Source organism: Zingiber officinale, chromosome 3B, assembly GCF_018446385.1.
Source record: "Zingiber officinale cultivar Zhangliang chromosome 3B, Zo_v1.1, whole genome shotgun sequence".
NCBI classification, from domain to species: domain Eukaryota; kingdom Viridiplantae; phylum Streptophyta; class Magnoliopsida; order Zingiberales; family Zingiberaceae; genus Zingiber; species Zingiber officinale.
Window position 1 is genome coordinate 37,100,235 of NC_055991.1, and position 22,988 is coordinate 37,123,222.

At 37.5% G+C, this 22,988-nt stretch overlaps 1 protein-coding gene across 2 annotated transcripts; it reads left to right on the plus strand.

The window, feature by feature from the left end:
• The first annotated feature begins 18,408 nt into the window (after positions 1–18,408).
• LOC122056384 (protein ACTIVITY OF BC1 COMPLEX KINASE 3, chloroplastic-like) lies at positions 18,409–22,614 on the plus strand. 2 transcript variants are annotated; one of them, XM_042618311.1, is made up of 7 exons: positions 18,409–18,868; positions 18,940–19,167; positions 19,271–19,606; positions 19,714–20,269; positions 20,406–20,592; positions 20,703–21,069; positions 22,249–22,614. In XM_042618311.1, exons 1-7 carry the CDS (start codon positions 18,518–18,520, stop codon positions 22,372–22,374), a joined length of 2,151 nt encoding a protein of 716 aa, XP_042474245.1. In that variant the 5' UTR covers positions 18,409–18,517; the 3' UTR covers positions 22,375–22,614. The 2 variants fall into 2 exon arrangements, with proteins under 2 accessions (XP_042474245.1, XP_042474246.1); XM_042618312.1 differs by having other exon boundaries at positions 18,728–18,868; positions 18,937–19,167.
• The last annotated feature ends 374 nt before the right edge of the window (positions 22,615–22,988 follow it).

Genomic DNA, 22,988 nt, shown 5'->3' on the forward strand with positions numbered 1-22,988 from the left:
ACACCCCCCTCTCTAGCCGCGATCATCGATCCTAACAAGTGGTATCAGAGCAAGGTTGCTCTTCGCCGGATTAACACCCGAGGGAGCACAAGCTAGAGATGAATCAACTCGGAGAGGACATCACGATTCCACCCTTCTACGATCGCGACGACTTCGTGTTTTGGAAGGTAAGAATGAAGTACTTCCTTATGACTAACCTAGTTCATTGGAGTTGTGTGCAGGTAGGGTTTACTCATCCGGTGGATAAAGACGGAGAAACCCTAGAGAAGAAAAAGTGGACGAAGGAGCAAATCCACCAATCCACAATCAACGATGAGGTAACGAAAATTCTTGAATTTTCATTACCTAATGACATTTTGTGTAAGGTAGGTGGATATAACAATGCCAAGGAGTTGTGGAACAACTTGGCCAAGTTCCATGAGGGAAGCTCCACTTCAAGTCATGAAGAGGAGTCAAGTGAGCTAAGTAGCTCACTTCATGGAGGAATGGATTTAGAAGTTGAGGGTCACTCAACATCTAAAGAAGAAGAGGAGGAGAGTTCTTCTTCAAGTTCGGAGCAAGAAGAAGAAGCTTCTACCTTCGGAAGGGATGAAGGAGAGAGCGTTCATCCATCCTCAACTCTAGGTAACTCAAGCCATTTAGTTTCTATCAAATTACACATAATGTGCTTTGAGTGTAGGGAATTTGGACATTACAAGAGTAAATGTCCAAAGAGGGTTAAAAAGACTCCACCGACGCCAAAGGTCAAGGAAGCCGGAGTCCCGATACGCAAGAGCAAGGAGCACGTGGTGTGCTTCCAATGCAAGCGAAGGGGACATTATCAGAGCCAATGTCCGAGGGGGAGGCAATCTCACAAGGACAAGAGACCGAGCACATCGATAGGGGGAGCTAAGGCAAACCCTAAGGTAATCTCTAAGGCACATTATTGCAATAATAATAAGACACATGCTAGTAGCCTTATTGCTATTGTTAATAATGGTAAGCATGATAATATTAGAAATCGATACACATGCTTAGGTGCCAAACATGTGAGCCTAGATAAGGATAACACTAGGAAAGCCAACCCTAGAATTAACCCATCTAAGGCTAAGGAAAACCTAGGTAGGAATCCCAAAACTACTAGACATATGCCTAGGAGTACCTCAAAGAACAATGACAAATTAAAACTTGAGGTATTAGAAAAGGAGAATCAAGTCTTGAGGTCAAGACTTGACACTTTAGAAAAGACCCTTAAAAATTTAGAGAAGTCAACTCTAGGGTCTAAGGGTCAAAAACCCAAGTCCAAGGACATGAAAGGTTTGGGTTACAAACCTAAGTCCCAAGTGGTCAAGCCCACTTATCACAATGTTCCATTCGATTATGGAACAAAATCTAGGGCTAGGAAGACCATCACCAAGGTCACAAGGGGAGTCACCCCTAGAGTTGATCTTGATGAGTCCCAAATGACCAAGGTTTTAAAGCCTAGGAGGGTCATTAGGAGGGTTGCTAGGGAAGTCATCCCTAGTGAATATTTAGTGAACCCAATGAGCTCAAATAGGTATTGGGTTCCTAGGAGCGTGATTCCATCACGCTAGATTAGTTAGGGTGTGCCAACCTTACTTGAATAGGTAGTTAACCTAATCATGGCAAAAGGTGGCACTTTAGGATTTTTCAAGGTATAATTAAGCCTTGAAAATGAAATTAAAAATTATTCCTAAGGTGATTAGAATGTGCCAACCACATTTGAGGAATTTTCTAGAGTCAATCTAGTTGGCACATAGTGATCTAAAAGTCTTGAGGATATGATTTTAGGTCTATTACACTTAGGAATATAGAACTTATGGAAAATGATCAAAATTATCAAAAATGACAACTAAGGCTAGAATTAGGTATTTTCTATATCTTGACATGTTATTTGCCATATATTGTTTGCCATATGCCATGTCATGACATCATATTTAATCTATGATCATTTGAAATGTCATGATAATGCTTAGGTTATTTATATGTCATGCTTTATTTAAGCTTCATACTTTATGCCATGACATCATGACATTGGCATATGTTATTATGTATGATATCATTTTATGCCATGTCATCATTTCTTGCATTTATAATCAATGAAATTGATTTAAGGTTAAAAACATAATTTGATATGGAGATCAAATTGATGTTTAGAAAATGCATGAGACCTTAGCCTAAGATAACCTAAACTCATATCTCACATCAAAATTGACTTGGATGTGTTTGATACACCTTAGATGTGTGTGAGATATTAGGATGATGAGTTAGGATCAAGGTGCATAGTTCTTGTACCTAGATGAGCCTAATTCAAAATTGGGGATCATAGGGAAAGCTTATGTACAAGTCATGTACATTTAGCCCAAAGATTGTGGTACTAAATTAAATGGTTTAAAATCATTTCAAAATTGATTTGAAAAACCTTGATGAAGCTTTTCTAGTGATAGCATTCATCATTGAGCAAAGTGATACAAAGATGAGTTAACTTTGAGCTATTTCAAAGACTTTTGAACTTTGTATCAAGATTTGAAAATGGAACTTATTTTCATATAAAACTATTTTTCCATGATAGTATATGTTATGAGGAATGTATCCTCAAAATTTCACAATTTTTGGAATTCTCTGTAATTTTCTAGAGGTTTCTGAATTTCGTGGAGAGAAATCAGAACTTATCAGACCTTTATCAGGTTTGTGGACCGATCAGAAGGGTTTCTGATCGGTCCAGGGGAGCCTGGATCGGTCACTGTGACCGATCCAGAGGGAGCCTGATTGGTCTGGTGACCGATTAGGGCGTGCCAAATTGCTGAAATTCGATTGGTTGTATGAAATTTCAGCTCGGGAGTTGGTATTTTGAAGGTTTGAAACTCTCCAAGACATTGTTGGTGCAATGGTCAAGGGGGAGTTGACCTTTAGGGGGAATTTTACCTATTAGTCAAGGGGGAGTTAACTTTTAGGGGGAGTTTTTACTCCTAAAGACTTGAGTGATATGAGATTATCACTAAGTTAATTATTGACCTTAGTATCAAGGGGGAAATTAAGAGTTTCAATGAAAGGTATGAGACCTTCATTAGAAAGAAACTCTTGACCTTGATTCACTCTTTTTGATGTGTGTCAAAAAGGGGGAGAGTGTAGGTTTGAGGAGAATAGAGAATGTTCAGGGAAGAACATTGGAAAACCTAAGTTAGGTTATCGGGTTAACCTAACTTGATTATGGGTTTGATTATGGGTTTTGTCAAACATCAAAAAGGGGGAGATTGTTGGTACAACCTTAGGTCAAGGTTGACCAGACTCGAGTTGACTTGACTCGAGTTGTGTTTTGATGTTTGACGAGTTATGTTTGACAATGTTTGACGTGAACAGAAAAGTTGTATCTTGATGTTTTACAAGGATACAAGCTTGGGAGATTGTGGGTGCAACCCGTGGTCAAGGTTGACCTGGTTGACCCAAGGTGAGTTGACCTGACTCGGAAAAGTCCAAGCAGGGAGCTTGGCATGAGAAAAGTCCAAGCAGGGAGCTTGGCACGGGAAAAGTCCAAGTATGGAGACTTGGCACGGAGAAGTCCAAGTATGGAAGCTTGGCACATGGGAAGTCGGAGAGGGCTCGGTAACTCGTTCTCCGGACTGTGGTCAGAGAGGGCTCGGAAGCTCGTTCTCTAAACCGGATGAAAGTCGGAGAGGGCTCGGTAGCTCGTTCTCCGGACTGTGGTCAAAGAGGGCTCGAGAGCTCGTTCTCTGGACCGGATGGAAGTCGGAGAGGGCTCGGTAGCTCGTTCTCCGAACTGTGGTCAGAGAGGGCTCGGTAGCTCGTTCTCTGGACCGGATGTGGAAAGTCCTGGTGAGTGAAGCCAGACAGACGGATAAGTCCTGGTGAGTAAAGCCAGGCAGTGGGAAAATCCTGGTGAGTGAAGCCAGGCAGTTGTGAAAACCCTAGTGAGTGAAGCTAGGTGAAAGTCCTGGTGAGTGAAGCCAGGCAATGGGAAAGTCCTGGTGAGTGAAGCCAGGCAGTTGGAAAGTCCTGGTGAGTGAAGCCGGGCAGATTGGAAATCCTGGTGAGTGAAGGCAGGTGAAAACCCTAGTGAGTGAAGCTAGGTGAAAGTCCTGGTGAGTGAAGCCGGGCAAGGGAAAATCCAGATGGATCAAGAGTGATCGGACATCTGGTGTTGAGAAGGTCAAGTAGGTCAAGGGAGTGACCGGATACTTGACACGAAGAGAAAAGTCCAAGTGGGTCAAAAGGATTGACCGGACACTTGGTGGGGAGTCTTAGCAGGTCAAGGGAGTGATCGGATGCTAAGCATGATGTACCAACAGGTCAAGGTTGACCGGATGTTGGTTTGGAAGGTTTGGGACTTGGTTTGGGCAAAAACCAAGCTCTGGATCGATCAGTGGATCGATCCAGTGATACACTGGGTATCTGGATCGGTCTGGTGACCGATCAGTAACCAAACAGTAGCCTACTGAGTGTTATCTGATCGGTCTGCAGACCGATCAGGAAACAACGATCAGAAGGCAAGAAGTTCGGGAGAAAAGGAAGGGACATGCATGCTGATCGGTCCCTGGACCGATCAGAGGAAGCTCTGATCGGTCCCCAGGACCGATCAGGGTCTTCCTGGACCGATCAGGAGATGTTCTGATCGGTCCAGCCCTAGCCGTTGGCTCACAACGGCTAGTCTTCTGTCTTCTATTCTTCGCAGGTTTGAGTGCAGGTTATAAAAGGAGATCGAGGGCTTCTACGCTACTCTTCCTCTTCTTCCTACTGAATGCTGAAGTATTTTCTGCTTGAGCTTTGTTGAGCTCTTCTCTGAAGCTTCGCGTGAGCTTCCTCGGCTGGGGTCTCCAACAGTTGCTGCTGTATTTGGCCCGTGAAGTTGCTGCTTCATCAACAGCCGACGAGAAGGCAAGATTGTTTGTTTTTACATTCATATTGTTGCTTCTTCTTATGTATTCTTGTACTCCTATTCTTGCTGGTGCAAGAAAGATTGTGGCAAGGTTTCTCCACCCAGAAGGAGTATATATATTAGCCGGTTCTCCGGGGACTCATCCACCGACGGATTGATAGGCTTCGTCCACCTTACGGACACGCCGAGGAGTAGGAGTTTCATCTCCGAACCTCGTTACATCGACGAGTTTGAGGTTTGCTATTCTCCGCTTTCGTTTCTATTCGTTTTATTTCCGCTGCGCTAACCTTGATTTGTAGAAAGAAACGAACGATTTGGGTCGACTATTCACACCCCCCTCTCTAGCCGCGATCATCGATCCTAACAAAAAGTTCATCGGCTATTATCCTTTGAATCCTACTCAAGTCAATATGACCTAGCCTTAGATGCCAAAATATGATTAGTTCATCTCTGAAGGTTGCTTTCTCTTATTAAAGTTAGAAGATGTGTTATTAATTTCCATTTGCATCATGGGAGTTATTAGATTTATAAATTGTCAACCAACGTACCATAACATAACTTCCCTCTTTTCTTGATAATAACTTTGTTATCAAAAGAGACAGAATATCAAGTTCTTTGATAGTTTAGAAATCGAAATCAAATTCTTTCTAAACTTAGTGCGTAAAGACAATTTCTCAATATCCATATTTTATTCCTATCAGAGGATAAATATCTCCCACTGCAACAACTGCTACTTTTATAGCGGTGCCCTTGTAGATGGTATTTTCCCTTTCATATAGTTGTCAGGTTTTCTGGAACCCTGCAATGAATTGCAGATATGATCAGTGGCTCCTGTATCTACACACCAGGTACCGGTAGATAACACCACTAAACATGTTTCTACAACTAATGAATAAAATACACCTATATTATTCTTAGTGCTGAGAGGACAGTCCACCTTAATGTCCAAGTTTTGTTTTCAATCATAATTGGGAGTACTAAGTCTATTCTATAGTATAACAACTAGGGGATTAATAAACATTTGAAATCCCGAGAATCACAAAAATATTTGGTCAAGACCAACACCTCAAAATCCTTGTGATTTATCCATTAATTTAATTATCTTGTCAACTTAACTTTATGACAAATAAAATTAATAGTTGGTCTTACTTTGATCAAATATTTGGTTAAAACTTTGAATTTAAAATAACATTGATTCCTCAAACAATATTATTTAAATTCACCAACACCTAAAGCACCAGGAATTATGCATGCCACGTTAGTGTGGACATATACAAATTCAAACATTCGTAAGAGGAGGGTTTTACCCATTAATTATCTTGTCAACCTTAAATTACCTCAAATACCATGAATTTTGTATGCCACGTTAGTGTGGACGTATACAAATTCAATTATTTGTAAGAGGAGGTATTACCCATTTTATTTTGTCAACCTAACTTTATGACAAATAAAATTACCTTAAACACCGTGAATTTTGTATGTCATGTTAGTGTGGACGTATACAAATTCAAACATTTGTAAGAGGGGAGTTTTACCTAACTTTATGACAAATTAATAGTTGGTATTCTTTTGGTCACGGAAAACAATAGCATTGACTCCGTTGGGGAGGATACTATTGAATGCGTCTAAGTGTATACCATTACTTGATACTTAGTCCATTAAATAGGATTGTGCCCCTTCAGTTGGAGAAGATCACACGTTCCTAAATAATTTCCTATAACCATCCATAAAAGAAGTTTGATCTAGTGATCCGCAACAAACCCATCCGTTGTGGAGGGAGGCACTCAGAGCCAACACGCAAGCTTGTTGCATCACTTACAAACCAGTAACGGAGACCATGGAATTTATTTAAAAAACTCTCTCCCACTTAGTTATTTAAGGTGAGGAATTTTAACCTATGCTAGCATACATTACATGCAAACACATATCACAGTAAATAAAAGCAATAAATATGAAAATTAATTTTCCAACTATTATGGCTTCTTCCATCACTGTCCTTCGCGTGCTGCCATCCCTAGGGTTCATGCCGTCGGGTCCATCGAGCTTCCTTTTCCGCTGCGCCTCTGGTCCTCCAATGGCACCACGCCTCGCAAGGATACGATCCGCGACAAAAATAAAATCAAATTTTACATATATCGATCCTATATTTCACAAGGGAATGTACATAAAATCTAGATCGAACAAAAAGGTAAAATCCTAGGGCTAATATAGCTCCTGCTGTATTTAATAAATACAATCATGCACACACATAAAATGCCCTTGACATGTCCAAGGGTCTAATCACACACAATCACATTAAGCCATAATAGTTGGAGCATGCAACCACAGAGTTAGCATATCCTACTATTATCCTGCCTAAAATATGTATGACATGCGCATAATTAAATTGAAAACCAAACACACAGAGGCAAACCCTAGCTCTGATACCAATTGTTGGTTGATACTTGGAATATCGTACCGGTTCCTCTGTACAAAAATTTTGTACAAGTCCTGAACCATTCCTAACAACCTATTGTGTTCTTTAGAAATTAAATTTGGAATTGCAAATGGAACTTAACATTATTGATTCCAAATTTAACTTATCTGTTCTTAAAGGTTTAAACTTAGATCGCAAATGATGCTTAACATTATTGATCGAAATCCACCTATGTTACAAATTCAATTAAATATTAATTTCAGAGATCGGCTTCCAGGTTAAACATGGCGAGACACTAGGCCTTCTTGGGTATGGGAGCATCTACCACTTCCTAAACAAAGCCTTTCAACGAAATTTAATATTTAATTTCCTTATAGTAACCCTAGGTTTAACCAAAAAGAACAATCGAATCACAAATTCAAAAGAAACACTAAATCAAAAATATAAATTCGATAACCTAGATTCATTAGCCTCTTGTGTTTGGTATTTCAAGATCTAAATAAAAAGATAAACTAGTTATGATGCGGAAACTAATAACTAGTTATACCTTTTATAGCTTATAGACCTCACGATCTTCTGTCGTATTCCTCTTCTTATCTCGGACGTCGTGTGGGCGACGATCTACCGAGACGAGAATCCACCCAAGTTTCCTTCTTCTCCAAGCAAGTTTCGACCACCACAAGAACTCCAAGAGAAGATGAGGTTCGACCACCACCACCAAGCTCCAAGGGATGCTAGAAACAAAGCCTCCTATCTCTCCTTCTTCCTCTAACAAGATCCAACCACCACCAAGGTCCTTGAGATGAGATGCCGCCGACCACCAAGGAAGAAGAATAGGAGAAGATGAAGGATGAGAGGGTCGACCACACCACCAAGGAATAGAAGAGAGGAATACTAGATTATGTGTTATAAGGTGAGGTACCTCTACCCTCTCTTTTATATTCCTTGGTCTTGGCAAATAAGAAAAGTTTTATAAATAAAATTTCCTTATATTCCTTGCTAATGTTTAAGAAGGAAAATTTAATTAAAATTTCCTTATCAAACCTCTAATGGCCGGCCCCTACAATCTCCTCCAAACAAGGAAAGTTTTAAATACAAAATTAAAACTTCCTAATTTGTTTCCAGAAATTTTCAAAATAAAATTTTTCTTTTAAAAATTCCCTTCATGGTTGGTTATAAAAGGAAACTTTTATAAATTAAAATCTCTCTATTAAAACATGTGGATGATTTACAAAAAGGAAAGTTTTCTCTAAAATTAAAATCTTTCTTTCAATCTACAAATAAAGAAAGATATCAAATATTTTCTTAATTTTTTATAGAAACTATAAAAGGAAAGATTTAAATTTAAAACTCTCTTTTAAAATCATGAGGATGGTTAAAAAAGGAAAGTTTTATTAAAAATTAAAATCTTCCTTTTAACTACAAATAAGGATATCAAACCGTTCTCTTAATCTTTTGTAGAAAACTATAAAAGGAAAGATTTAGATTTTAAACTCTCTTTTAAAACCATGGCTTCCACATAAGAAAATATTTTAAAAATTAAAATCCTTTTATTGTGTTGTGGCCGGTCACCTAAGCTTAGGTTCAAGCTAGGGCCGACCACCACTTGAAACCAACTCACCTTGGTTTGGCTGACCTTAGCTTGGGCTCCAAGGTAGGCTTGGTCGGCCACCTTAAGGTGGGTATAATACTTTATAAATAAGAGGCTACGATAGAGACCGAGAGGAGGAATTGGTTTTGGTATCCTGATGAACTTGAGCTTCCCGTGTTCGCCCCGAACACCCAACTCGAGTTCATCAATAATATCTCATTCCACTAAAGAGTTATTATTGAACTACCGCACCAATCCAATATTACTATATGAGCTCTTTCTTATCATGAGTGTGTAAGTCTCCCTGTGTTTAAGATATCGAATGCCCACTAATTAAATGAGTTACTGATAACTCATTTAATTAATATCTAATTCCAAGAGTAGTACCACTCAACCTTATTGTCATGTCGGACTAAGTCCACTTGCAGGGTTTAACATGACAATCCTTATGAGCTCCTCTTGGCGACATTATCAACCTAGATTACTAGGACACAGTTTCATTCTATAATCAACAACACACCATATAAATAATACCATTTCCCAACTTATCGAGCCTATTGATTTATCGAACTAAATCGCACCCTTTGATAAATCAAAGAAATGAATATTAAGTATATGTGCTTGTTATTATATCATGATTAAGAGAACATATTTCCATAATAATAAAGGTTTTGTTCTTTTATTCAGTCAGTATAAAAAGAACTTACCTTAAATGGTCCAACTCAATACACTCTGAGTTTACTAGTGTAATTTTATAGTCAAAATAAACTAATACTAAATTGCACTACGACTATTCCAATGGTTTGTTTCTATCCATCTTAGTCGTGAGCAACTGTTAATAATTTATAAAGAACTGATAGCATAATCTTCTGTGTGTGATACCATACTCTATGTTATCTATAATATAAATTAATTGAACAACTACACTTAGCTTATAAATGTAGATATTTGACCAATATGATTCTTATTTCTAAGTAAATGTTTATATAAAAAGCTAGGCTTTTAGTATACATTCCAACAAAAGTAAAGCAAGAAATGAAGTGGGTATTATTGTAAATAGTTTGTTAAAGGGTGAAGTTATAGGAGTAGTCAGAAAAGGGGATAGAATTATAACCCTTAAGATAATAGTGGTGAAATAAACTATGAACATAATTAGCGTATATGCACCGCAAGTAGGATTAGATGAAGCTACAAAATTATGGTTTTGAAACGACTTAGATGAAATATTAAAAAATATTCCACCAAATGAAATGATTTTAATAGAAGGTGATCTAAATGGGTATGTCTGAGTGAAAAATGAGGAATGTGAGAGGGTACATGGAGTTATGGGTTTGGAACGAGAAATAAGGAAGGAAAAACTCTATTAGATTTTGCGATAGCATATGACCTTATATTAACTAATATATTTTTTTAGAAAAGAGAAGAACACTTACTCACATTCAAAAGTGGGAATAATAAATCGTAGATTGACTTTCTTATGGTTAGGAAGAAGGATAGAAAAATTTGTAAAGATTGCAAAGTCATCCTTGAAGAAAGCTTAACTACCCAACATAGGTTAGTAGTGTTGGATATACGCCTCAAACATAGTATCAATAGAAAGAAAATATATAAGTATTTAAGTGGTGGAAGTTAAAGGATGGGAAGTAAAATATATTTAAGGAAAAGGTAGAAGTACAAGCATTAGGTGAAATATATGATGACTCTAATACAATATGGGATAATATAGTATCAAAGTTGAAAATAGTAGCCAAGAGTGTACTCGGTGAGTCAAAGAGACATGCACCACTAAATAATCTTGGTGGTGGAATAAGAAAGTACAAGAGAAAGTGAAGAAAAAACGAATAACTTATAAGGAATTATATATTTGTAAGAACAAGGAAAACTTAAAAAAATATAATAGCCAAGAAAAAAGCTAAGAAAGTAGCGAGTGAAGCAAAGAATAAAACTTTTGAACGATTATAAACTTGGATACAAAAGACAGGGAAAGAGACATTTATAAAATAGCTAAAGTGAGAGAAAGGAAAATAAGATATCTTATCCAAATAAAATGTATTAAAGATGAATGCAATAGGGTATTAGTAAACGATGGAGAAATAAAAGAGCAGTGGAAGATGTATTTTTATCAACTTTTTAATGAAGATTTAGGTGACTAACTTATCTTAGTTAATTTAAGTACGTCAAATGAGCATAGAAATTTTAATTTTTATCGTAGAATTTAAACTTCAAAAGTAGAACAAACTTTAAATGAGTTGCACAATGAAAAAGCTGTTGGACCAGCAGATATATCGATAGAGGTATGGAAGTACCTAGGGAAACAGAGTATTGAATGACTTATAAAATTATTTAATATGATATTGAAAATAAAAAAAATATCTGATCAATAGAGGATAAGTACTATAGTTTCCTTATATAAAAACAAGGGAGACGTACAAAATTGTGCAAACTATAGGGGTATTAAACTAATGAGTCATACTATGAAACTTTGAAAAAAATAATAGAAAAAAGATTAAGGAAGGAGATCACAGTGATCGAAAAATAATTTGGGTTCATGCTTGGAAGGTCGACAATAAAAGCTATACATCTTCTTAGATAATTAATTGAAAAATATCGGGAGCAAAAATAAGATCTACACATGGTATTCATCGACTTAGAAAAAACTTATGATAGAGTCCCAAGAGAAATTATATGAAGAATTCTAAAAAAGAGAAGGTTAGCGTAACATATATTGACCTAATTAAGGATATGTATGAGGATGTAACGACCAGATTAAAGACTTCATGCGGAGTAACTGAAGTATTTCCAATAAAGATAGGGTTACATCAAGGATCAACTCTAAGTCTCTATCCTTTTACACTAATTATGGATGAACTCACTGCGCACATTCAAGGCACAGTACCGTGGTGCATGTTATTTGTAGATGATATTATTTTAGTAGATAAAATACGTGAAAGAGTAAATGCTGAACTAGAATCTTGGCAGGAAACACTAGAAGGAAAATGTTTTAAGCTTAATAGATTAAAGACAAAATATATGGAATTTAAGTTTAACAATAATAGAAGTAATGCAACAATTGTTAAGATAGGAGAGGACGAGTTGCCCGAGACCGAGAGATTTAAATATTTAGGATTTTTTTTTTGTAAAACGATGGAGGGATTGAGAGAGATGTTTTACATAGAATACAAACAAGATGATTGAAATGGAAAGGAGTGTCAAGTGTTTTATGTGACCGTAAAGTACCTCTTAAACTTAAAGGTAAATTTTGTAAAATCGTAGTTAGACCTGCTATGTTATATAGAGCTGAATGTTGGGCTATGACTCGAGCATATGAGCAGAAGATGAGAGTTGCAGAGATGAGGATGTTAAGGTGGATGTGTGGATATACGAGGATGGATAAAATAAAAAATGAGAGTATTAGAGAGAAAGTCGGAGTTCCATCTATTAAGGAAAAACTCCGAGAGACACGTTTAAGCTAAGATGGTATAGACATGTACTTAGATGACCAATAAATACTCCAGTTAGGTGATGTGAAACTATGATAAACATGCATATCAAATGAGGATGAGGAAGACCAAAAAAGATTTGGTTAGCAATAATAAAACAAGATAAACTTTATTTAAATATAGATGATGATATATTAAGAGATAAAGTCTAATGACATAAAAAGATTCATATAGTTGATCCCATCTAGTGGGATAAGTTTGATTGTTGTTGTTATTAAAAAAAAAAATAATCATCCCGCTATAAAAGAAATTATTCCAAGTATAATGTGGATGTAGCGCAGGTTGCTTAGTATTTGAAAATTGTATCGATCTAATTGTCCCACTATGAAAGTGGCAGACTTTCAATCCATCTACGTTGTATTATATTTGTGTTAGTGACTAAGAATGACCAACAAAAGGAAAAGTGAACGAATATCACTATCATTTAAAGTGTAAAACAAAATTAAGAAATAATTTAATCAGGTGTAACTAAGCATGAAGCATAATCTAATGAATACTTCAGTTTTTTTACCAAACCCGTTTTCAAAATATTCGAATCATATTTTATAATTTTAAAATTATCAAATCTCATACCTATTTTCCATTTTACCCTCGTCCTCAAATCAATTAGATTAGAAAAATAAATCAGTCGACTGAATTTTTTTCAATCGAATCAATTTTATTTTTTTTGAAAAATCTACCAACTGATTTCGAACAAAACTAGTTAATAGACCTAGAGATCTCAGAATAATTTGAAATCAATTATTATATATTCACATAGTTCTCTTGATTGTAAAAATACTATCAAACATCAATTTGACTTAATATATTGAAAGTAGTGATTTTTTGAATATGAATTAATTTTTCAGATACATTTATATTCAAAAAAATCACTGCTCTCAATATATTGGGCAAATTGATGTTTGATAGTATATTAATAATCAGGAGAACGACATAAACACATAGAAATTAGTTTCATATCATTCCGAAATTTCTAGGTCCATTGGTCGATTTTGGTTAAAACCGGCTGATAGACCTAAAGACCTTGAAATTATATGAAATTAATTCCTATATGTTCGTCTAGTTCTCCATTATAAAAGTCTTATCAAATATTAATTTCACGTAATATATTGAACGTAATAATTTTTTTAACACAAATTATTTTTTTAGACACATTTATGTTTAAAAATGCTCTCAATATATTCGGTTAAATTAATGTTTGATAGTATTTTTATAATCAAGAGAACTAGACAAATATATAGGAACTGATTTCATGTTATTTTGAGGTCACTAGGTCCATCAGTCAATTTCAGCCGAAATCGGCTGATGGACCTAGAGACCTCAAAATGACATAAAATTAATTCGTATGTGTTCGTCTAGTTTTCCTGATTGTAAAAATGTTATCAAACATCAATTTGACCGAATATATTGAGAACATTGATTTTTTAAACATGAATTAGTTTTTAAACATATTCGTGTTTACAAAATCATTGCTCTCAATAAATTGTGTCAAATTGATATTTAATAGTATTTTTTACAATCAGGAAAATTAGATGAATACATAAGAACGACTTTCATGTCATTTTAAGATCTCTAGATCTATTAATTGATTTTGACTGAAACCGACTAATGAATTTTTTCAAACATATTGAAAGAAATAATTCGACTGAAAAAATAGTCAATTGATTTTTTTTTCAATCGAATTGATTTGACGATGAGGATAAAATGAGAAGTGAGTATACAATTTGATAATTTTAAAATTATGATACGTGATTTGATATTTTGAAAATAGTTAGATAAAAAACTGATAAAAGTTTATATTATATAATATTTAATTACTATAATAACCCCATTGGATGAACGTTAGCCAATGTCGGTGCCAATGATAGAACTTAGTCAGTTTTGACAGTTCAGTGGATTTTACAGACCCGGGGTGATCTCTTTACATATATTAATGGGGATTGATGGTCCCTACCTATAAAATAAGTGGAGACTAGATCTCTTGGTTCACAAAAAAGTGGATCAAGAGATGGACCTGTTGGAACCCCAAGGTGTTTTGATGTGATCAAACAAGCTAAGTTAGGTCCGGCGTTTGTTTAACCCTTGTGTCTAAGTGTGCAGGAGCTTAGGAACACAGGAAGTCGAGCGGAAGACGCGGCTAGCGAGAAGGACTGCACGGGGAGAGAGCCGACGGGCTCGGTGCGTCCGAGGGATGAGGTGACCGCGGAAGAGTACACCGGTGGACGAGAAGAACGTGCGCGATGTTCGAGGGACGAGAAACCGGAAAGGAAGGCTGCTCGAGGAGAAGGTCGGAACATGGGTTCGGGTGAGCCCTATTCCGGATGGCCGAGATCACCCAAGTTAGTGGAGCCGGAACAGAAAACCCGGACCGAGACGAGCTGAACCGAAGCGGAGCGACCGAACGGAAAAAGTCAACCAGAGCTGACTTTTGGGGTCCGGGGCGCCCGGAACCCTCTGGGGCGCCCTGAGTAGTAAAGTTGACCAGATCGAGCTTTGACTCGATCTGAACGTTGGGGGATAAGTTTTATCCCCCCAGGGCGCCCGGAACCCTTCCAGGCGCCCCGACCAAGGCTATAAATATAGCCTTGGTCCAGAAGCTTTTAAATGAACTCACTGATTGTAAATCCAGTGCTTGCACGCTCTCTTTTAGTCTAAACTTCTGTTTTCTGCGCTACATTGCTGTACGAGGCTTCTCCGCCTGAAGGAGATTTTTATTGAGCTTAATCTTCCTTGGATTAACAACCACATCGGTTGTAACCAAGTAAATACTTCTGCCTCGCCTTTTCTTTATGCTTTTAATTTACTGCTTAGTTTATTTATGCAAGTGTTAGCTTAAAGAGTTCGAGTTATTTTTCTTTTTGTGTTAGCAGGATATCCAACAACCCCCTCCTAGCCGGCCGCAACGGTCCTACAAGTGGTATCAGAGCCGAGTACGCCTCAGAAGGACTAACCGCCGTCTAAAGCAACAAAACAATGGCCGGAGCTAGCGACTACCCACCAACATTCGAGGGGGAGCTTGCTTCTTGGAAGCAACAAATGACGGTATTTCTTAACTCTGATATTGGTATTTCTCTAATAATGAAAACAGGTTATGAAGCACCAAAGACAACGAATGGAGAATAACTCGATCTACGCCTATGGAACAAGAAGCAACGTGATGAGTCAATGGCAAACGATCGGGCAGAGTTTTACATTTTAATCGCAATACCAAACGAAGACTTTGATAGGGTTGGCGAATACAACAGCGCAAAAGAACTTTGGGAAAAGTTCTTAAAACTCTACGAAGAACCGATTGAAGCCGCCCCCTCAATAGACATCGAGCCGTCATCAGAAGAATCCGAGACGGAAGAAATTACTGAGACAAACCCAACAGCCGAAGTACATCCTGAGATCGATGAAGGGAGAGAATCTTTGGAAGAAATTAATTCAACAGGGGGAGAACCAACGACCAACGAGGTAAGTAAGGTATGGTCTCTACCTTCTGAACAACCAGTTAATTCAATAGAAAAATTGCATGAAGATTTTTGCGATTTAAAAATTGAATTACCGAAAAAGTTTTTTGAATTAGAAAATCAATTGTCAAATTTGTCTTGCAAATTAGAAATATTATCAAAAGAAATTTGCAAATTTAAAAATATTTTGACAAAAGAATTATGCAAATTAGAATAATTTTTTGAATTACAAATTACTCTCTCTAAAGAATTTTGCGATTTAGAAATTGAGTCACCGAAAAGGTGTTTCGGATTAAGAAATCTATTGTAATAGATTCCTGTAAATTAGAATTTTTGTTGTTAAAAAATTCTTGCAAATTACAAAATATTCTTTCGAATGAATTTTGCACATTGCCGAAAGAATTTTTTATATTGTCGAAAATTTTTATCAAATTAGAATCTATGCTATTTGAATATTTTTGTGAAGTTGCAATTCAAAAAATAATAGAAATTAACATGATACAAATTATTGCATGTTTAATATATGTGGCTTTAAATTTGAAAAAGTGTAATTTGAGAAGTTATGAAAAATTGAAATGGAAATTTAAAACTTGCTGATATAAGTATCAGTATAAAATAAATAAATAAATGCATAGAAAATTTTTTTTAATGCTATCAATTTTCTTAAATTTTCTTGCATAAATTTTTGGGCTTAGAAAGATTTATTTTTGGTGAAAACATAGAAATTTTTTAAAAGTCATTTTTTGACTTAGAAATTTTTTTAACCTGGAAATACTTTTTCTCCGAAAACGTTGAAATAGATTTCTATAATTTTTTTTTTTTGTGTCAAACCCTTAGATTATTTTTCTTGCAACCCCATTTTTTATGTGATCAAAGGGGGAGAAGGTATGTTAAGTCTAGGGGGAAGTAATATAATTTTTTCATTTGAAAAATATTTGGACTTATTTGAATATAAATTATTTTTATTGCATATGTTTACCCTAACTTAACTTGGATTGCTTACATCAAAAAGGGGGAGATTGTTGGAACCCCAAGGTGTTTTGATGTGATCAAATAAGCTAAGTTAGGTCCTGCGTTTGTTTAACCCTTGTGTCTAAGTGTGGAGGAGCTTAGGAACACAGGAAGTCGAGCGGAAGACGCGGCTAGCGAGAAGGACGACACGGGGAGAGAGCCGACGTGCTCGGTGCGTCCGAGGGACGAGGTGACCACGGAAGAGTACACCGGTGGGCGAGAAGAACGTGCGCGGCGTTCGAGGGACGAGAAACCGGGAAGGAAGGCTGCTCGAGGAGAAGGTCGGAACATGGGTTCGGGTGAGCCCTATTCCGGATGGCCGAGATCACCCAAGCTAGTGGAGCCGGAACAGAAAACCCGGACCGAGACGAGCTGAACCGAAGCGGAGCGACCGGACGGAAAAAGTCAACCAGAGTTGACTTTTGGGGTCCGGGGCGCCCGAAACCCTCCGGGGCGCCCTGAGCAGTAATGTTGACCAGATCGAGCTTTGACTCGATCTGAACGTTGGGGGATAAGTTTTATCCCCCCAGGGCGCCCGGAACCCTTCCAGGCACCCCGACCAAGGCTATAAATATATCCTTGGTCAAGAAGCTTTTAAATGAACTCACTGATTGTAAATCCAGTGCTTGCATGCTCTCTTTTAGTCTAAGCTTCTGTTTTCTGCGCTACATTACTGTACGAGGCTTCTCCGCCTGAAGGAGATTTTTATTGAGCTTAATCTTCCTTGGATTAACAACCACATCGGTTGTAACCAAGTAAATACTTCTGCCTCGCCTTTTCTTTATGCTTTTAATTTACTGCTTAGTTTATTTATGCAAGTGTTAGCTTAAAGAGTTCGAGGAGGGTTTGTTTTTCTTTTTGTGTTAGCAGGATATCCAACAACCCCCTCCTAGCGGGCCGCAACGATCCTACAGGACCACTCGTAATTATGGTGAGTTTATAGTCGTGATCTAATCGTAATTGATTGGATTCATCATTCCTCCAGGATATAGTATGGATCCGGTCAGGCGCTCGGAGGCTTCTCGGAGGACGCTCCTGCTTGGCGCCCAGTAGCCTGACCACATGCTCACCTTTGACGGCCTCCGGACGACCTCTGACAGTCCGTCCATATCCAAATTATAGTCTGAGAGGACAATAAATTTAGAAAGATATTATAATTAATTACGATCGAATCATAATTATAATATGAATATAATTATAAATGATCTATCCTCTAATTCATTTTTAAATGAATTAAGAGATCTAATATAAAAATTAGATGATTAATCTCTACCCATACACGTTGGACCATGAATGATCCCGTCTCCTGCAGTTGGCCAATCGTTGGCGAAATATTCTAGCGGATATTCCGGTGACAGAATCAAGGCAATTTTGAAATTTCATAAATTTAATATTTTATTTGATTTTTTTTATAAAAGGGATTTTAACGAGGGCAAAAACAAAACCAAACTCTTTTTAGGGTTTTTGCCAAAAATAAAAAATAAAAAATAAAAAATAAAAAATAAAAAACATATTGAGGATTCTCTCAAATCCCAAGCACGTGAAAGGGCTCAAGACAAAAGCAGCAGCGGGCCGACTCGAGCGTCCGTCGCACCGAATGCTACAGCCAGGTGGTGCTTCCCTCCCCGACCCCTTTGGAAGCTTCCGATCATAATGGCCGTCTCCGTCTCCCTCCCCTCTCCCCGGTCGCTGGCCCACCGGAGGAGGCCACCGCCGAGTCACCACCGCGCTGCCATCGTCGGGTTCCGCCCCATCTCCGGTACTAAGTCCGATGCTAGCGGCGACGGAGTCAGAAGAGGCGAGCAGTGCGCCGTGCAGCTAACGTCGAAGTCCAGGACGCTGTCCGCTGCCGTAAACGTTGATCTCCACGCTCGTCTCTCCATCCCCCCGAAAGACCGCGCCGAGGACATGCAAGCGGAGGTGCGAGCCCTGGCCAGGGCAGCGAATGCTACAGAATATCACCCCGAGATCCTCTCCGCGAAATACTCCTCTCGCCCCTTCAAGGTGAGCCCCTGGTTGGAGGGCTCTTCCTTCTCGTCTCCCGTTCGTCTAATGTCGCTAGTGTTCGGCAGTAGGTGGTCTCGAGGATGCTGGAGATCTTCACGGGGTTGGGATCCTTCGCGTTGAAACTGGCCGTGGACCAGAGGCGAGGGCAGCTCGAGCTGCGGAAGCGACAGCGGGCGGCGGAGCTTACGGAAATCTTTACGCGATTGGGGCCGACCTTTGTGAAGATCGGGCAGGGTTTGTCCACTCGGCCTGATATCTGCCCGCCAGAATATATCGAGGAGCTCTCACAGTTGCAGGTTTGCTTGCCTGCTAAAAGATTTCACTTGGTCCTTTTTTCCTGATTGTTAAACCGTAATTATCAATCAATTCTCAGCTGTTTGACATTACCGGTGAGAGCAGGATGCACTTCCTACCTTTCCGAATGAGAATGCATTTGCCTGCATCGAGAGTGAACTAGGAGCACCTCTCGGTTCCGTGTTCTCGGCTATATCACCAGAACCAGTTGCAGCTGCCAGTCTAGGCCAGGTCTACAAAGCCCAGCTTAAGCACTCAGGTCAGGTTGTAGCCGTCAAGGTGCAAAGACCAGAGATTGAAGAAACTATTGGATTGGATTTTTACCTTCTTAGAGGTCTAGGTTTTCTTGTGAACAAGTATGTTGATTTCATCTACACTGATGTTGTTGTTCTAATCGATGAATTTGCAAAAAGAGTCTATCAGGAGCTTAATTACGTTCAGGTGAAAACAGTTTTCATGAACTTTTTTTAAAATTTATTTTTAAAAATGCTATCTAGGCAGTAGAAAACACTCAGTTTCCCCATTTAAGAATTTACTTCTTGATTCAGGAAGGCCAAAATGCAAGGAGATTTAAGAAGTTATATGCTGACAACCAAGAAATCTACGTTCCAGATATATATTGGGATTACACCAGTGCAAATGTACTAACAATGGATTGGGTGGAAGGCATTAAGCTTACTGAGCAAGAAGCCATTGAGAAGAGAGGTTTGAAACTGTTAAATTTGGTTGAAATAGGTATCCAGTGTAGCTTGAGGCAGTTGCTTGAATATGGTTATTTTCATGCTGACCCGCATCCTGGTAATCTCTTAGCCACACCTGACGGGAAATTGGCTTTCATTGATTTTGGCATGATGAGTGAAACACCAGAAGAAGCGAGATCTGCTATAATTGGTCATATTGTTCACCTTGTTAACAGGGATTATGATGCCATGGCCCATGACTACTATGCTTTAAAATTTCTAACACCTGATGTAGATGTATCTCCAATTGTACCTGCTCTCAGGAATTTCTTTGATGATGCACTGAATTCAACTGTAAGTGAGCTCAATTTTAAGACCATTGTGGATGGTCTAGGAAATGTTATGTATCAATATCCTTTTAATGGTGAGTGGTGAGTTCTCCTTGTATCTGAATGTAAATCTCATTTTTCAATATGCTACAGTTAGTATTTAGATATCTAGAAAACTACACATTTTTAACATTGGCAACTTTAATAACTCTTTGGTGTGCTTTCTTGCAGTTCCTGCATATTATGCATTGATATTGAGGTCACTGACCGTGTTGGAGGGCCTAGCTCTTTATGTTGATCCAAACTTTAAGGTGCTTGCTGCTTCATACCCGTATTTTGCTAAAAGGCTTCTGACTGATCCAAATCCTTATCTTAGAGATGCTCTCATTGAATTGTTGTTCAAAGATGGAAAATTTAGGTAGGCACCAGCATTTCTTGTTTATCTTTTGAAATAATTTTTTGGTCAGACCTTTCTGTATCAGGTGTCTTGTCTGATTAACTTGCTTGGTATCTCTACCTAACATGAAGATGGAATAGGCTTGAAAATCTCCTTGTTCAAGGCCGCAAAGATCGAGATTTTACTACCAAAGATGCTTTGCAACCTGTTTTGAAACTACTTCTGGGTCCTGGTGGTGAAGAATTACGAGCTCTTGTTGTGAAAGAGGCAGTTCGGATAACTGAAGTGATTGTCTTTGGCTCTATGATAGATGCATATGATTCCATGCCTGGCTTTATGAAGGTTGTGGTCCGTAACAGCAATGCAAATGGACGCTTTAAGTTAAGTGATAGTGAAAAAAGAAATATGCTAGAACTTCGAGATAGAGTGCTCAAAGTATGGAGTCTTTTGAGATCCTCAGATAGCTTTGATCCAAGCCTCTTGCAATCGCTTCTGCAGGTACTGCACAATGTATCTTTGATGTTTTTTTATTGCCTTTACAATTATAAAATGATTTAGATGTGGGGTTAGGATTGTATGTTTTATAGTACTAGCTGTAGTATTATTACCCAAAAAGGGAAAATATATATTTTTAGTCTCATCTCCTATAATAATCTTTTATATAGTAATGATATACAGCAACTTGAATACTTACCTAGCAAACACAACATTCTATATTTGCTATTTGAGAATTTCAAAAGCATATTCGACAATTAATAAAAAAATAGTATTTAAAAATCTTTAAATATCTAAGATAAAATACTGGTGGTGTCAAGATCTTTATCACGCATTGTGTAAGTAGAACTTGAGAAAATTTAAATAGGCAGAAATATTTATGACAAGTAGGCTATCAACCTATCAACTGAAGTGGAAAGCTCAAGCAGTGAACATTGTCTTTTGCTACTAGATATAATTTAAGTCGTAGGAATGGATGGATAAATATTGTAGTTTACATCATCATCAAATTGTGCTAGTTCCGACTATTTTCAGGTTGGTTACATGTATCTTATCTCTCCAAATGACTTTTAATTTTCATTAGCTAAAGTTTCTCTAGTCCCTCTATTCCTCACCTTTTATTTCTAAACTTTATTGGTTGTCTTGGAACATATCCAAACCATCTTGGCCTATTCCCATAAATATTGTAGTTTACATCATCATCAAATTGTGCTAGTTCCGACTATGTTCAGGTTGGTTACATGTATCTTATCTCTCCAAATCACTTTTAATTTTCATTAGCTAAAGTTTCTCCGTCCGCTCAATCTATCATGTTGGCAATTTTTTTATTTTCTATTACTTTCCTATTTTTGTTTGCTCGCTACCTAATTCTTTGATCTGTAAATATAGTAGGTTGTGTCACCTTCTTATAAAGTTTGGAAGTTCAAGGAATGAGTAGAATTATGTTTTGATCAAGGTTGAGCTCCAAGTCATTATCTTTTACATTTTGCATTAGCAGCAAATGAACTATTAGTCAAATTCTAGATAAAGTCCATTGTTGGATAATAAATAATCTGGTGATTGGATCAGCTATGCAACAAAGAATGAAATATATGCTTTGTATGGACTTGTGTTCTCTCATACCTTTTCAAAAGGTTTACTACATGTTTTTGAATGCAGTCACTGAGAATAATTGTTGTATAGGTTTTGGAAGAACCAGAAGCTCGTAATCTTGGCAGCCACATCTTTGGAGGACTTACTCAACGCCTATTGGCCCGATTGCTACAACAGGTTCTCAGATCTCCTGCCATTGCTGTTACTCCAAAATGACCAGATAAAGCAGCTATTAATGGCACATCCACACTCGAACGTTTACACGAGCCGTGTTTCAATTAGAAACTCATCATTTATAGTTTCTCTCAAGTTCATGATTCAGAAAAAGTCCAATTCTATTTTTCATATCTATTCTTTGAAACTCTGTGTAGCGATATTGATCTGCTTCAGTTACTAAAAGAATGATTTCAGTTCTGGCTATGAATTTATTTGTCATAAATACAAATTCTTCGTTAACTCTGTTAGCTTTTGTAATTAAAAGATTCAGATAGCCATACACACATGCATAACCTGTGTTCTATTTCCTACCTAGAGATCTTATATTTATCCAAAAAAATTATTTGTTCTTTTCTGATGTCGAACTAATCTCACTAATTAGCAAAAGATGGAATTAGAAATTTTATAAAAAATTATATATTTCTTTTCTGTCTCATTTTCTAAAAAAAAATTAGAGAAAGTGTCGTTAGAATTTTTTATTTATTTATTTATGATTTCTTTTCCTTCTATAAGAGATTCCTTAAAATTACTTCATAGCCGATTTTACAAAAAAATTTGGTTATTAGGCAAATCTTACAAACATAAAAAAGTGCAACAAAAAATTAGAATCCGAG

Bases quoted from the DNA above. Each gene is read 5' to 3' on its own strand.
- LOC122056384 (XM_042618311.1), top strand. From the start codon at position 18,518: ATGGCCGTCTCCGTCTCCCTCCCCTCTCCCCGGTCGCTGGCCCACCGG. The intron at 20,270-20,405 runs GTGAGTGGTGAG...GCTTTCTTGCAG, and splicing joins GTATCAATATCCTTTTAATG to TTCCTGCATATTATGCATTG. The intron at 20,593-20,702 runs GTAGGCACCAGC...CCTAACATGAAG, and splicing joins TTCAAAGATGGAAAATTTAG to ATGGAATAGGCTTGAAAATC.